At 31.8% G+C, this 16,520-nt stretch overlaps 1 protein-coding gene across 1 annotated transcript in view; it reads right to left on the minus strand.

Annotated features, from left to right (window-relative positions):
* Nucleotides 1–316: 316 nt before the first annotated feature.
* The window catches only part of LOC107455185 (uncharacterized), an 83,082-nt gene continuing 66,878 nt past the window's right edge, over nucleotides 317–16,520 (minus strand). Inside the window, exons 7-9 of the mRNA XM_016072665.5 lie at nucleotides 4,361–4,496; nucleotides 2,908–3,132; nucleotides 317–1,165 (exon numbers count right to left, since the gene is read on the minus strand). Of these exons, the coding sequence (XP_015928151.2) occupies nucleotides 1,128–1,165; nucleotides 2,908–3,132; nucleotides 4,361–4,496 (399 nt within the window). The 3' untranslated portion in view covers nucleotides 317–1,127. The remainder of the gene's footprint in view (nucleotides 1,166–2,907; nucleotides 3,133–4,360; nucleotides 4,497–16,520) is intronic.

Genomic DNA, 16,520 nt, shown 5'->3' on the forward strand with positions numbered 1-16,520 from the left:
GAAAAATGAATTATTTTTTAAGAAAATTATGATTCCACCTTATTTGTTTATTAATTTATTTTTTGTTTGGAAAAAAAATTAAAAATGTCAGAAATTTTATGTTTAGGACCTTACCAAAGTTTTTATTACTTTGAAGTGAATACTAAATGTAGTATATTTAATGCTTTATTTAGAAGTTTGTATTTGGAGCTTTCATTCTTAATCTAGGTCCTCTTCTTTAGTATTTTCATTTTTTATAAAGCTTAAGTAAGGTAATCCCTGAATGAAAGTGCTAGTCATCACTATTTAAAAGTAAAAATAACTTGCAAAAAAATGAGACAGTATAAATAAGTTTTTTTTATTACAAATATTCAACACAAACATAATCAAATCTATGTACACACATAAAAGATTTTTTAAATTATACAAGGAAAGCAAATTAACTCTGTAAACAACTTATTTCCCCCCCCCCCATAAGCATTTGGCAATTAAAGCACTTGCTCCCAAAGTGCATCAGTGTCATTGATTTTATGTAAATGTCCTAATTAATAATTAGTACCAGATTAAGTTGTTTTAACGATTATCGGATAAGACAAAATTCGGTTAACATGAAATAATTATGATGGTCCCACAGATTTCGTTTTATCGAGGTTCGACTATATTTGTGTATTTTTATTTTCAATTGTTTTTCTTTCTAATTTTTACAAATGAAAAAAAGCTAATAGTTTTTCTTTAAAGAAAAAAAAAGTTGTTGACTTCAGTAAGGATGTTGTTTCCGGAGGCATGATTTTACCAGGGATGTTAATTCATGATACTGTCAAAGTTATGTATAAATAAATATTTTTCCTCGCAGATGCTTAATTATTGGCATCATTTATCAAGACTTTCTTCCACATTGGCATATATTTTACAACAAAGTATTACTCACAAATGTCCAACTTTCCTCTTTTAGTCAGACTTCACAATAAATGATCATAAATTCAAAGAACTGTAAAATTTGATGTCCTCTATGTTGTGTTCATTGGCATATTCAAATTGAAACACACAGATTCATGCGACAGATCTTTCTTACTTTTAAAATGTTCTTCATTTCTTAAATCTCTGTATTTCTATAATGTTGGTATTGTGAAAAAGATGGTGGATATACTTTATGAATGGTTGGTTTTTAAAGTTGGTCTTGGAATACCTAAAATAAAAAAAACAATTAGGTTGAGAAGATTTAATTATCGACTATGTCAACCTTCATCTATCAAAAGGTAACTCTGGATAGAATCGAGTTAGTAAGTCTTATAATATAGACAAGTGAATTGGTATTTAATATTTATAGTAGTTGTTGCACCACATTACTCCCCTTATGAATTTTATCTGTGATAGAATTCGATGAACGAATACCACTAGTTGGTTTTGGCTGCTTAGTTTTTTTTATAATTAGTTTTACTGCTTAGTTTTATTTATATAATTTTTGCTCATTATAAATTTTTTATTTATATCATTTCACTCAAAATTTTTTTCCTTAATTTTTTGTTGTTTATAGGCCGGGAAACTTTTATTTACTTCATCGTATATATTTTTTTTTTAGCACTACATTTTAAGCAAAACTGCTGTTTAGTATATGGACCATCCATCGATGTTGTTCATATCACGCCCACAGGTCACCATTGAGGGGATTTAATTATCGACTATGTCAAACTTTGTCGAGCAAAGGTACCTCTAAATAGAATCGAGTTAACAAGTCATATACTTGTGAATTGGTATTTGATATTTATAGTGGTAGTTACGCCACAAGATCTGATTTTAAATAAATTTTACTTATTTTTAGAAGAGAAAAATGCATGATACTCAATCTTTTTTCACTTATCGCCACGCATAACAAAAATTTAAGTTTGGAATTTATTACTGGAGACCCTGAAAAAAGTTAAAACCCTGGAAAAGTGGAATGTTTAAAACCTCGTATCTCTTCATGTAGCAACATTTGCATTGTGTTTTTATCTTTTTTGAAAGCAACAAGACGATGGAAGTTTTATTTCTTTATCTGTGACAATTATCATCGTTGGCAAATTATCTGAGTGCAATTTCATTTTGGTGGGTATTACAAATTCTAATTATTCATACAAAAACTTATGTTTGAAATATTATATTATTTTATGCACAGGATTTGTAGAACTCAAAGAGTAATTGTTAATAATGGTACATCAATATGTTTTTTTTAAAGTTAAAAATAAAACATGTTTTTTTCCATGTTAACTACACCTATTTCTCGGTTGATTTCAAACATTATTTATTAAAATTAAAAATTCAATTTGCAAATTATATGCTATTTTCATAACTACTGTGAGTTTGCAATAGTTATTCATGACTGTTAGGTCAAGTTTAGCCAATATTTATTTAGCGTCCTTTATGCAAATTCTGAAAGAGTGCAAAACACCAATATAATTAAACACTACTGTTTTGTGAAAATGAAAAAGTGCTTGTGATCCAGCATTTTAATATTTAAAAAATTACTTTGTTGTGTTATCTGTAAAAAAAAATCTCATTAAATTAGCGGATTTTTTTTTAAAAAGAAAGTTGTTTATGCTGTTTGTCTGTTTTAAAGCGTTATAAGTTTTTATGGCAAGATGATATATATATATATATTAAAATTATAACTTTGCTCTAGGTATGAAGCTTTTAAACTGTGGGTTTTTTTTTTTCGTGGCAAAGGATAATTGATAAACACTGATAAAAATTTTAATTTGGGTCGTACATAAAATAATCTTACCAAGTTAGCGAACTTTTAAAAAGTTAATTCCTTTTTAAATATTTAAGCAATTTGTTCATTCTTAAGTGCTTATAATTCTTTACTGCAAGCTGGTGCATATACAGTTAAAAATTGAACCATTGCTTTGAGTTTAACTGTCACAGCAAGGTATAAAAAAAATGTCAATTTACCCATCCACCCTTCCGATTCCATAACGAGTCCTTTGTTGACATAGGCATGATGAAGAACTGTCTCTGCTGCACAAGAGGCTCTATGTTGTAGCTCCACTCTGTCATCATACAAATAGCTGCTTTGACTAAGTGGTCTCCTTGCCAGAGAGCCTCTACTACCAGCACTGCTCAAGGGAAGAGTTGTTGTCTCTGGCTCTGATGATAAGGAAGGCCTCCTTTTCTTCCCTTTAATGAATCAAAGAATATTTAAATCCATCTGTTTGTGAAAAAGTTAGTTCTAAATTTAGATCAACAATTGAGATGTTATTTTTTTTCAATGCCCACCCGATTGACCCTTGTCATTCAGATATCAGAAGGGCAGATTTATTGGCCCCTCTTTCAGGGGCACCATGTTAGTTGCTCCCACAGTAAGGTACGGAGAATGAAAGAACATCCAAGACTTGTCTGGGATTGGTACCACACCCAGTATGCCCTACATCAAAATTTTTTTAAAGTCAAATGCCTCTGCCCAGTATACATTTAACCGGTACTCCAAACGCTGACGTTTCTCCTAATCTATCCACAGCAGATATTAAAATATCAGTCAATAAATTAATATGAAATCAGATATAACAACTATTTCGGACAATCACCAAAACGACTATGTGATTCTTGACATTCACCTGTCAGCATTCTCTTGATTTCGGACATTCATGGTAACATAGACACCTAATTTTATTATGAGGTTGTTATTTCATTAGCAAATACTTATACAAATGGTGTTATAATAGTCTAAAAAATGAATTACATATGAAAATTACTAAATTAAAAAAAGGTGAGTATAGTTTAATTAATAGCTGGCCATGGTTTACTTTTTAGGTCCAATTTTTTTTGTAAAAAAATATTATAAAATTTACTCCTTTATGAGCCATTATTTCTTGGGGGATAGAGTGTCCGCCTTGAGGTGAACTGGGTTCTAATCCCAGCAATAGCTGGTTGATATGAATTCCGCATCTGGCTTGCACCAACAAAATTGCTGACTTGAAATGTCCTCAGTGGTAGACAGATTATAGGTTAGATTCCCCTTGCCGTCAGGCTAACGGTGGGAGGTTTTCCTCTCCATGTAATGCTAATGCGGGTTAGTTCCATCAAAAAGTCCTCCATGAAGGCAGATTTCCCCTAATACTTGATCCAGGAGTTCCCTTGTCTTCTGGATTGGGTCCAACATTACAAGGTTACAGAGTTGAACATTAGTAGTCGTGAACCCAAAAAATTGGGTCGGCTGTTCAACGACGATTATTATATATATAATAAATTTTACTCCCTCATACTTCAGACTCAATTTATTCATTGAATGTCTATTATCTATATAATATGTAAGTAAAGATACAGAAAGGTGGTTGAGGGTACACATTTAACCTGCGCTTAATATCAACAATTCAATTGTAAAAAATATTTTATTAAACATACTTACCGTTGGGTCCTTCATAGTCAGGAGGAGGAGTGTGCGGTCTCAAAGTTTTTGATGTGTGATTGGACGACTGAGTTTCAAAAGCATCATAAGGTGGACTCAGAGAGTAAGGATTGATATGAAAATCTGATCCAAATGGCTGCAATGAAGGAAAAAAGGTTTTTAATTGTGAGAATTCCTATTGAAAAACTATACCCCGCTAAGGTTCGAAAGCCATTTATATCCAAGTCAAAATTTTTGATGGTTTTCCATTGACGGACCAACATAATTTTGATGGTAACCATCAATAATTCCATCATAAACCATTATATATTTTGATAGTAACCAACACAAGTAACCTTCACCCTAAAAAAGGAATTCGGACTGATTTATGATGGTCCAACATAAGAATAGCAGCTTGTTTTGATGGTTTGCTCATGTTGAACCATCACGAATTTCCATCGTAGTATCTTAGAAATCAAATGTTGGAACGATCATGAACCACCATCACCCCAATGTATGAATTCTATCTGCCTTATGATAATCCAACATAAAAAAAAACCTAAATTGTTTTGATGGTACTGATAACCAGCATGAATTCCCATTAAACCATCATGAAAATGTATAGTTGGAATCACTATGGACTATCGCGGATCATCAGAGATTGTTGGTTCATGAGATTCAAACTTCTCTTGATGGTTAACCATCATAGTATTTGCCCTGTTAAGGTTGGGTATAGAAAGAATGAAAAAGTTGCAAAAAAATAACAATTTAGAAAAAGAGAAAAAAACCAAAAATAATGGCCGGGTGAAACATAGTTAGTTGTACATTTTACGAAGTTTGGCTAACCCAGACGAATAGCAATTCCTCTTCTTCAAAAACAGTTCTAGAAGCTACCAAGTATATTTAAAACACGTACCTTTTTTTATCCATAAAAAGATATCCAGTCCTGGATCGGAGATGAGTTTAGGATTGAACAAACAAAAACTTTTTGGCTAGGGAAAAAGAAAATCAGTCCAGTTCTTTTTTTGAAAAAAATCACTATTGTTTTATTGGAGGAAAAACAAACTAGACGAATCATTACGTTGAGGCACTACATCATTTTAGGAATGGCTCATGCCAAGGATGTGGAACTAGTGATGACTGGAACAGGAGTGAACACGGACTGTGGGGGATTTCCATCCCTGACGGTAGTTGGTCAGCGGATCATCCTTTAAAAAAACTGGAGATTTTATCAGGAGAGTTCCTTAGTAGGCACTAAAAACCGATTTATCAGGAAAATTCTTTATGAAGCATTAATCCAATTTGTCAGGAAAATTCTTTATGAAACATTAATCCAATTTGTCAGGAAAAGGAAAATTCTTTATGAAACATTAATCCAATTTGTCAGGAAAAGGAAAATTCTTTATGAAACATTAGAGGCAATGAAAAAAGGACAGCATGGCTATCGGTGAGTTATTTCCAGTGAACGAATCCCAATATCAAAAGAAGATGGCGCAGAGAGGCCATCCTTCGAAAAAAAAAGCTTCTCCACCTTAGGGAGGTGGGAGCAAAAAAATGTTAAAACTCCGTTAAGCGGAGTGCAGCAACTTATATGACATCAAATTATCGAAAGCTCATCGTCTTTCGCGCTCATCCTTTTTATAAGATACAAAAACTTAAAATTGAAGTAGTAGTGCATGTTGTAAAAGTTAAAGTTAAATTACCTAAAAATCACGAGTTGAGATGAAAAAATGATTATGCGTTAAAAGTTACGGTTGAGAAACACAACAAACACGCGGAGATGAAAGAATGCCGACGACCAGTGGAATTCTCAGAAAAAAAAGGGTGGAAAATTCTGGAAATAAAGGGGCTCTTTTAAGGAGCTGGTAAGGAATTTTAGGGGGAGAATGTCCAAAATGCGCTACCGCTTAAGGGGCTAAAGAAAGATGATGAAATAAAAGAATGTATTACAAAATTAAAAGAATTAGTATTATTGATTAAAAAAAACAGTATATTTATAAATTAGGCTGTGACCTAATGTCACATTATACCCCCCACTGCAGAAAAAAAATTTTGAAGAAAATTTTTTTTTTTTTTTTTTTTTTTTTTTGTTTTTTGCCAAAAAATGAAATCCAAAAAAAATTTATAAATGAAATTAAGTTCTAACAGCCTGCAACTCCAGTTCACCACTACTCCACTTACAAATAGTCAGATGTTTACATAACAATCTATATCAAAACTTTTGATAGTAAGAGTCTGAAATGAGAAAAGCTGTGCCTCAAACATAAGACATACAAAGAATTAGTAACACATAACAACACATACATATAAGCAGCTTTACATGGCTGCATCTTGATTAGTGAAAAGGCAAACAATGTTAATTGTTTGATAAATGGACGAAAAAAAACACAAAACAATCTTCATTGTTTGCTAAATGAAAACAAACATTTTGACACAGAATCGTCAACACATGTACTATCAATTAAACTTAAACAACATATGCCTTGATGCATGTGAATGCCTATAAGTGCAATAACACCCGTATAAAAATTCAGGCTACATGAAGTAGACTGAGAAAATCTTCCTCAAATCAAATAACATTAAGGAGGTAAAATGGATAATTGATTATTCAAAAAAAAAAATCTCACTTAGTAATAGTGGAAAAGCAAATGTTTTGAGGTAAAGGACATTAACTCAAATTATTCCTTGTAAGAAGGAATTGAAAAGAAATTGATTTGTTTGCTGGAATTTATTATGAAAAAAAATTGAAAAATTGCAAACAAACGAAAAAAATCAGGCTACCATTGTAGACTGACAATACTCCGAGCTTAAACGAAAAACTTTGTACAACATTTTGTACATCAATCCATTAAGTGAATTTTGAGAAAAAAAAATGAAACCAATCAAACAAGATTGATAAGTAGTAATCCGAGTTAAAACGACAAAAAAATTTTTAGTACACATCAAACTGTATACCTGAAACAAATCAAAGTCATTAGTGAGAGCAATAAGTGCATTAACATTATTAATTTTAGACTTGAAAAAAAATTTAAAAAAATTGCAATTAAATTTACTAGTTGTAACAGGAAAAGCCTAGGCAAAACATTAAACTTAACAAAAACTGCAAGGAATTTTAACACTTAAAAAAACAACAAATTGACTCACAGAACTTTGACCAAAAAAACTGCTAAAAACAAAACAAACACAAAAACAAGGCCTTGACCCATTGCTTACAAAAAGCATTACCTAACAAAAATTGCTGAACAATATACAATTAATGAACTCAGCATCAACAATTTTGTATGAAACAACATAACACAAAACAATAAAAAAATCATAACAACCGTTGTGACACCTTGAGATGTACAATGAGGTGTACTTGTATACATTACTAATGCAAAGAGAATTCACACTCTGCAAAAATCCAAAAAAAATTTGTATGTAATAATAGTGACTTATGACATACTAGAAAAGGAAAAAAATACTGTACAGAACTACAGGGTCGAAAAACAAAAAAATTGGCATTCGATAATCAGACGTCATTAATTAATTACAATTATGTGTTTACGTAATGTAAAAAAATACAAATATTAACATGAAATATTTGTTAAAAAAATTGAAATCAGTTAGACATGAACAACCACAAACACGAACCCATACTTATAAAGTTTGTAGAGTCGCAAAAAGGAGGACACTGCCCATCATCCACCATAAGAAACCATATCACAATTTGAATACCTCATTCAATTAAAAAATGTTAGAATTATTGACAAAATTAGTTACAGGAACTGTATATCAAAAAAATTTAACCAAAAAAAATCACTGGTATTGCCTGACAAGTACTACAGGATCCCGATGTTCCGCGGATATGACGGCCAGCATCATATACACCGATACCCAAATAACACCCATCACACATATCAATGTTACATGTAACCAAAATTTATTAGAAAAAAATTATTTACTTCTTAAATAGTAAGGACAAGCCTTAGGGAGAGTCATATCATTATCAATTACACTAGGGGAGGTATCCAAAGAGGGATGAAAAAGCAAATTTTGCCTCCTATGAGGACATAGACGTAAACGGTCTATATGAACAGTTAGTTTAGGTGCCTTCGTATTGTCCAAAAGTTGGATTACATAATCCACATCATTAAATTTTGACAAAATAGTAAACGGACCATCAAATTTAGGTTTAAACACATTAGTATGTTTTAAATAGACAATATCACCAATATTTAGTGATCTTAATTTTGCTTTCGCACCTTGTCTCGAATTTTGTTTGACTTGTGCTCGTTCAGAATTATGGTAAGCATTTTCATATGCAATATTGAGCTCATTTAAGGTCTCCAATAAATAGTGAGATTTATCCAAATGTATTGGTTCGACACTAGTTTCAAAACAATCAAAAATTAAGGCCAAATTACGACCAAAATGAAGTAAGTTAGGGGTGAATTTAGTTGAAGAGTGAATTGAACCATTGTATATATTTTGGTGAATTAATAAGCTGGTTGCAAATGACACACCTTTCTCATGTAAAGTTAAAACAGAAGACTTAATAGCTTGATTAATGCGTTCACTCATTCCATTACTTTGAGGATGAGCAGCACTGCTATGGGCTAGTTTTATGCCTAACTTTTTATTGATTAATTCAAAAACCTCAGCTTTAAACTGAGTGCCTAGATCTGTTAATAGGTATAGCATTCTACCATAATGAGTAATATAATTCATTAAATGTTTAGAAACAGTCTCAGTGGTTAAATTGACTAGTTGGTTTAAAATTAAATGTCTAGAAAAATGATCTATGAAAGTTAAAATATATCCACAATTCTTAATGGGTCCTACAATGTCCATTGAGACAAATTGTCCAGGCCTCTGAGGTAGCCACATTGATTTTAACGGAGCAGGCTTGCTCGCAGACTGTTTATGTTTAATACATAATTCACAAGACTTAACATAATTACAGGTATCACTGTAACAACTTTTCCAAAAATATCTTTTAGACACAAGCTCATACGTCTTTTGAATACCAGAATGGGAAACATGACAAATATTTAACACTTTAGATTTTAATGAATTTGGAACTACAATTCTGTGTTTATGAGGAAAAACCTCAGTGGCATACATTAATATACCATCATTTAAAAAGAAATGCTCAGTCTTAGATTGATTAATTAACGTGGGATTGTTTAAAAGAGAAATAATTTCCTGAATATTTTGATCTTTACATTGTTCCGATTTAAATGTGTCTAAAGAAATTTCAAGAGGGGAGTCATTATTAGTTAAAGCATGAATTACATGATCTTCATTTATATCAATGAAAGGTAAAATTAGTTCAGATTCATTACTATTTAAAGCAGGTTGACAAAAATTAGGATCAGGAGAACGACTAAACCAGTCGGCTAACACATTCTCATGACCAGGTATATGTATAAACTCAAAAGTATATTCACTTAAAGCAAGCAACCAACGTGTGATAATATCAGCAGGTGATGTAACCTTGCGATAATGTTTTAGGGGTTTACTATCACTCAGAATTGTAAAATTTCTATTATAGAGGTAAGATTTAAATGCTGTAACACCCTTAAAAATTGCATATAGCTCCAATTTGATGGCGGGATAGTTTTTCTCAGACTTGGACAAAGCCTTACTAAAAAAAGAGACAGGGCGAAGAGATCCTTCATGCTCCTGCATCAAAACTGCTGAAATGCCTAATTTGCTCGCATCAGTATTTAGGAAAAACGGTTTACTGAAATCTGGTAATTGAACAAAAGGTTTCGAAAAAAATGCATTCTGTAATGCATCAAATGCCCGCTGTTGTTCGTCACTCCATTTAAATTTAGATTGCTTTGTAGCAACTTTAGTCAACACAGCAATTAATTGGGCGAAATTTGGAATTAAATGGCGATAAAAGCCACACACACCTATAAACTTCTTAACCTGTTTGGCATTACGAGGGGTAGCAAATGAAGTAATTTTGGCTATATTGGATGAAGTAGGGGTTATACACTTATGGGAAATTACAAAACCGAGATATTCAACAGAATCTTTAAAGAAAGAACATTTATTAGGAGCTAAAGTTAAGTTATATTTAGTTAAAATTTTAAGTAACGCTGATATTCTATTAGTCATTTCCTCAAAGGAATTTGCTCCGATTAGGAAATCGTCTTGATAAGCATGTATACCTTTAATACCCTCAGTATTTAATTCCTCAATAATTAGGTCTACTAAAGCCTGGAAAGTACTCGCTGCCGTTTTGAGGCCAAAAACGAGTCTTCTATTAGCGAAGGATCCAAAAGGAGTAGTAAATGTTAGTATGTCCTGTAGGTGTTCAGGAAGCATAACCTGCCTATAGGCTTCTCGAATATCACACTTAGTGAAAAATTTATAAGCAGAAATTTCATTAATTATCGTGCTTATTTTAGGCAAAGGGTAAGTGGAGCTTTCTACCACTGCATTAAGTAATCTTAAGTCCAAAGCTAAACGATACTTAGGTTTTCCTTGACTATTCTCTGAGTCTTTCTTTTTGACTAAAACTAGTGGAGCAGCCCAATGGCTAACATGCCTATGAATAATCCCGGCTTCCACTAATTCATCTAATTCTTGTTTAATGTCATCCCTTAAAGCATATGGAATTTCAAATGGTAAGGTTTTTATAGCATTGTCATTTTTCAATGTTAAAGAGGGAACCACACGATCAGTACATCCTAAAGTTTTTATGGTTTTAGAAAATGCAGCAAAATTTTCCAATAAAATGTTTTGAAGAATTAATTTTTGATCAGTGTCTAAATGTTCTAAATCAAAATCAGTAGATTTTAGTTCATCTTTTCTTAAATTTAAAATATCCTGAGAAGCAGTAATTAAATTACACTGTTCTAGATTAGTACAATCATTTAAATCTACATTATTACCATCATTACTATTTTGGACAACAAAATTACAAATAATATAACCTATATTCAAGCCTTTATTTAAATGAACAGTGTTATCAGAATTATTTTGGATTATTGTATTAAACACATTATTGTCAACAACATTAATAGAAGGATGAATATTAATTTTTGAATTATAAGTAGGTGTGAAATACACTTCTTTATTTGTTTGATTAGCAAAAGAATTAATCCTTAAATGGGCAATGGCAGTCTCGCCTGGCTCAATTGTGAGTTTATTTTTTAACACTACATCAATCTGTTCATTATTGGTATGATTAGAAGCTAACTTATCAAAATTATTTAAAGGAATACAAAAATTACTAAATTGCACCAACTCGTCTTGGAATTTAATAAGAACATTATGTGTTCTTAGAAAATCAAAACCTAGAATTCCCTGAAAAGTATCACTCTTAATATCTGCAATAAAAAATTGATGTCGAAAAAAATTATTATGGATTTTAAAGGAAATTTCAGCACACGCCGAAAATTGAAGCTGAGAATTAACTGTTCTTATTTGGACTTTTCTTGATAAGAATTTTACTTTATTATGAGCCCTAATTGCATTGAAAGTATCTAATGTCAATAATGAGACTGACGACCCACTATCGAGTAGAAAATTTACATTAACATTTTTAAAGTTAGAAGCAATTGTAGGAAGATTAATTTCATGTGAAACAATATTTATGTGTTCAATGTTTTCTTTATAGTTACAGTTAGTCAAAAATTCCCTAATAGTAACATTTGAATTATGCATCGATTTTGACATAAACTCATTTATATCAAAGATTTTGGATGGTTTGGTGGATGAGAAGACAGGGCCATCCCCTACTGCCTCCTGCGAGAGTTTAAAGGATTGTTACCTCTATAATTAGTATTATTATTAACCCTCGGTCTAAATTGTTCATTTTGACTAGGAATCGGTGGTGGTGGATACTGCGGTGCAGTGAACCTGGGAGAAACCATGGGGAACTGTGGCGGAAAAGAATGCATCGCCAATGGCCCGAATGAATTTTGTCTTAAATGTCTGAGATACGTTCGACACACACTCATGATATGACCAGACCTATTACAGAAAACACAGTTAAGGTTTGGAGTTGGTCGAGGTTGTTCATGTCCAACCCGATCCTGGTTCTGTACAGGGTGAATTAAAAGGGGACATAATTTAGTGCTGTGGGGTTTCGAACATATATTACAATTAGACTGCATAGTCTCAATTTTTGTTGTCAACATTTCGAGTTGTTTTGAAATTAAGGTGAGCTGATCAGGTGCAGCAGAAGCACACTGAGTCACCGCATGAGCTGCGACTAAAGGAGTAGCCGATCCAGCTAAAGATTGTTGAATTGTCACAATATGATTGGCCCTTTTGACCATCTCGCGGTAATCTTGTATTCCCTCAATGAGAATAGTCTCCTTAAGGTGCAAAGGGATTGCAGATAAGAACTGCATGGCTTTTATCCGAGACAAAGCAGTTTGGTCATTTATAAAGTTATATGCCTTATGGGCAAGAGAATCTATCCTATATTCTAAATTTTTGATAGTTTCAGAGGGCAAAAGGCTGATTGCCTGAAATTTTGCCAAGTCAGCCGAGGAAGAATCTTCTTGTTTGAAAAAATTTTGAAGCAGCTGACATGCATCCTCGAACTTTGTGACCACCCTACATTCAGGTGAATTCTGAAAAAAAGTGAGAGCAGCCCCAGACAATTTTGATTTTAATAAGTATAAAGCAGCCGAATTATCAAATTGATTTAATTTTACTAGATCTTTAATTTGGTTCAGGAACCACTCTACATTCTGAGAGTTTCCAGAAAATTCTGGACTATTGAAATTGAATTTAGGGGTTTGCCTATTGGCCTCTATGTTATTTACGTTGTCAGGCATAATTATTGGATTAGAATAAGTTCTATTACGGGTTTGAATTGGGGTCATCTAATGAAAAATATTAAGTAATGATAGTATCAATTAAACAAGTATTATTACTAATTGTAACCATTTGGTAACCTCATGAAAATAAAGTACACATTAAAATATAATAAATTTAAATATCAAGAAAAACACAATTAAAAAAATTAGGTAACCCTTCAAATTACAGTTAATCAAAAACGATATGCTTGCATAAACAAGAAATATCAACCATTAGAACAAAAACAATATTGTCATTAATTATTTCAAAGTGCAAATAAATACCCAAACATTTTCAAAAACCAATCAATTGTAGTATAATATATTAGAACACTAATAATTTAGCAATATAGGAGAGTAAGACATTGGCAATACCTATTAAAAATCAATTCAATAACCTTTCAACAAAATAATCAATTAAATTATTAAACATGACCTATTTCAAAAGCATAATAAGCAAAATATTTAGTTCACAGAAAATTTACCAAATATTAAATAATAATTATTATATTAACCAATTGCTGTGAAAAAAAATTTTCAAATAATTTAAGTAAACATCAATTTTATAGAATAAAAGGAATCTTATTTTTAAATTGTTATATGAAAAATTATTTACCAAACCTTATCCAATTACTACTTATTATTTAATCAAAAATATTTATATTAATGATCCTAATCAAAATCGTTATTTTTAATCACTATTATAAAACAATTGTAATATTCAATTACAGAAATTATGACAAATAATTATTATCAACTCAACTTAAAAAAATTATCTATTTGGTTATTGTATGAAACAAATTAGTAAATAACCACAACAAGATATTAATTAACTAATCAAAACGTAAAGTCTATTAAAAAAAATTTGATTACATTGCATAATTTATTATTGTTTATTTGGCTATTCTATCAAAAACTATTGAAATAAACAATTCATTTCCTACTCCAAACTTAAAGAAATTTATTGAAATTAAATGTATTAAACATTGAATAATAATATCTTACTTTACTCATAGTAAAAAATTTAATTTGAAATAATACACATTCCCTGGTCAAAATAAATATAATTAAAAACTATATACACCAACCGAAAAGCGGAACGGCACCAGATGCCCTGTTAAGGTTGGGTATAGAAAGAATGAAAAAGTTGCAAAAAAATAACAATTTAGAAAAAGAGAAAAAAACCAAAAATAATGGCCGGGTGAAACATAGTTAGTTGTACATTTTACGAAGTTTGGCTAACCCAGACGAATAGCAATTCCTCTTCTTCAAAAACAGTTCTAGAAGCTACCAAGTATATTTAAAACACGTACCTTTTTTTATCCATAAAAAGATATCCAGTCCTGGATCGGAGATGAGTTTAGGATTGAACAAACAAAAACTTTTTGGCTAGGGAAAAAGAAAATCAGTCCAGTTCTTTTTTTGAAAAAAATCACTATTGTTTTATTGGAGGAAAAACAAACTAGACGAATCATTACGTTGAGGCACTACATCATTTTAGGAATGGCTCATGCCAAGGATGTGGAACTAGTGATGACTGGAACAGGAGTGAACACGGACTGTGGGGGATTTCCATCCCTGACGGTAGTTGGTCAGCGGATCATCCTTTAAAAAAACTGGAGATTTTATCAGGAGAGTTCCTTAGTAGGCACTAAAAACCGATTTATCAGGAAAATTCTTTATGAAGCATTAATCCAATTTGTCAGGAAAATTCTTTATGAAACATTAATCCAATTTGTCAGGAAAAGGAAAATTCTTTATGAAACATTAATCCAATTTGTCAGGAAAAGGAAAATTCTTTATGAAACATTAGAGGCAATGAAAAAAGGACAGCATGGCTATCGGTGAGTTATTTCCAGTGAACGAATCCCAATATCAAAAGAAGATGGCGCAGAGAGGCCATCCTTCGAAAAAAAAAGCTTCTCCACCTTAGGGAGGTGGGAGCAAAAAAATGTTAAAACTCCGTTAAGCGGAGTGCAGCAACTTATATGACATCAAATTATCGAAAGCTCATCGTCTTTCGCGCTCATCCTTTTTATAAGATACAAAAACTTAAAATTGAAGTAGTAGTGCATGTTGTAAAAGTTAAAGTTAAATTACCTAAAAATCACGAGTTGAGATGAAAAAATGATTATGCGTTAAAAGTTACGGTTGAGAAACACAACAAACACGCGGAGATGAAAGAATGCCGACGACCAGTGGAATTCTCAGAAAAAAAAGGGTGGAAAATTCTGGAAATAAAGGGGCTCTTTTAAGGAGCTGGTAAGGAATTTTAGGGGGAGAATGTCCAAAATGCGCTACCGCTTAAGGGGCTAAAGAAAGATGATGAAATAAAAGAATGTATTACAAAATTAAAAGAATTAGTATTATTGATTAAAAAAAACAGTATATTTATAAATTAGGCTGTGACCTAATGTCACAGTATTAAAGTAGCATTTTTACATGGAAGGATGGAAGTTGGTTGGCATATCAGAAATCATGAACACGTAAAGGAAAATATTGGATGATGGTGACTATCAAATAATGTTGGACCATCATGAATCACACTGAAACCATTATAAACCATCAAAATGTTTTGATGGGACCATCAAGAATTTTGACTTGAGGGTATTCGAACCCGCTATCTTTCGATAAAATATGTTTAGCTATAATCTATGTTTAGCTAATCTATGTTAATTAACTATGTTAGGTGGAATCAAGAAATTTCCTCAATTTACTTAGGTAATGTGCGCATTTCCATATCGTTAAAGTTTATAAGTTATTTTCATTCTAGAAATTAATTTATTGGTTGTATTGACTTTAGATAACGAAGAAATAAATAAGTGACATTATGATAATTTCCTTAATCGCAACTAGTGTGGTGATTGTAGTAACTTGTTATTATCGATAAGGAAAAATATATGGTATTGGTACACGTCGCAATAGATCTGCACACTGGCTACGGTCTGGGAAACATCCCTGAGGAGGATCAGTTTTAGTGGGAGAACACATCCCATCGTAATTTTGAACCAGACCACGAATATAATCTCCGATTCAGTACCCCCAGAGAAATGACGTTAATACGTAAGAAACATGTATCAAAAACGTTACTGATGCTCTAGCAAAGATTTTATTTTCACTTTAAAGAGCGCAGATTATCTAGATAGCTTGCACATTACCTTGAGAAATGAAAAAAAACTTTTTTGGCATCTTAAACAATCACTCTAGTTAATCTGTAGAATAACTAATTTCTACACTTTAAGCAACTTACCTTCCGGGTTTGATGCTGTTGTTGTTGTTACTTTACGTCGCACTAGACCTGCACAATGGGCTATTGGCGACGGTCTGGGAAACATCCCGGAGGATGATCCGAAGACATGTCATCACAATTT

Source organism: Parasteatoda tepidariorum, chromosome 7 (genome assembly GCF_982258835.1).
Source record: "Parasteatoda tepidariorum strain Cologne lab strain chromosome 7, Ptep-v5.0, whole genome shotgun sequence".
Lineage (NCBI taxonomy): Eukaryota > Metazoa > Arthropoda > Arachnida > Araneae > Theridiidae > Parasteatoda > Parasteatoda tepidariorum.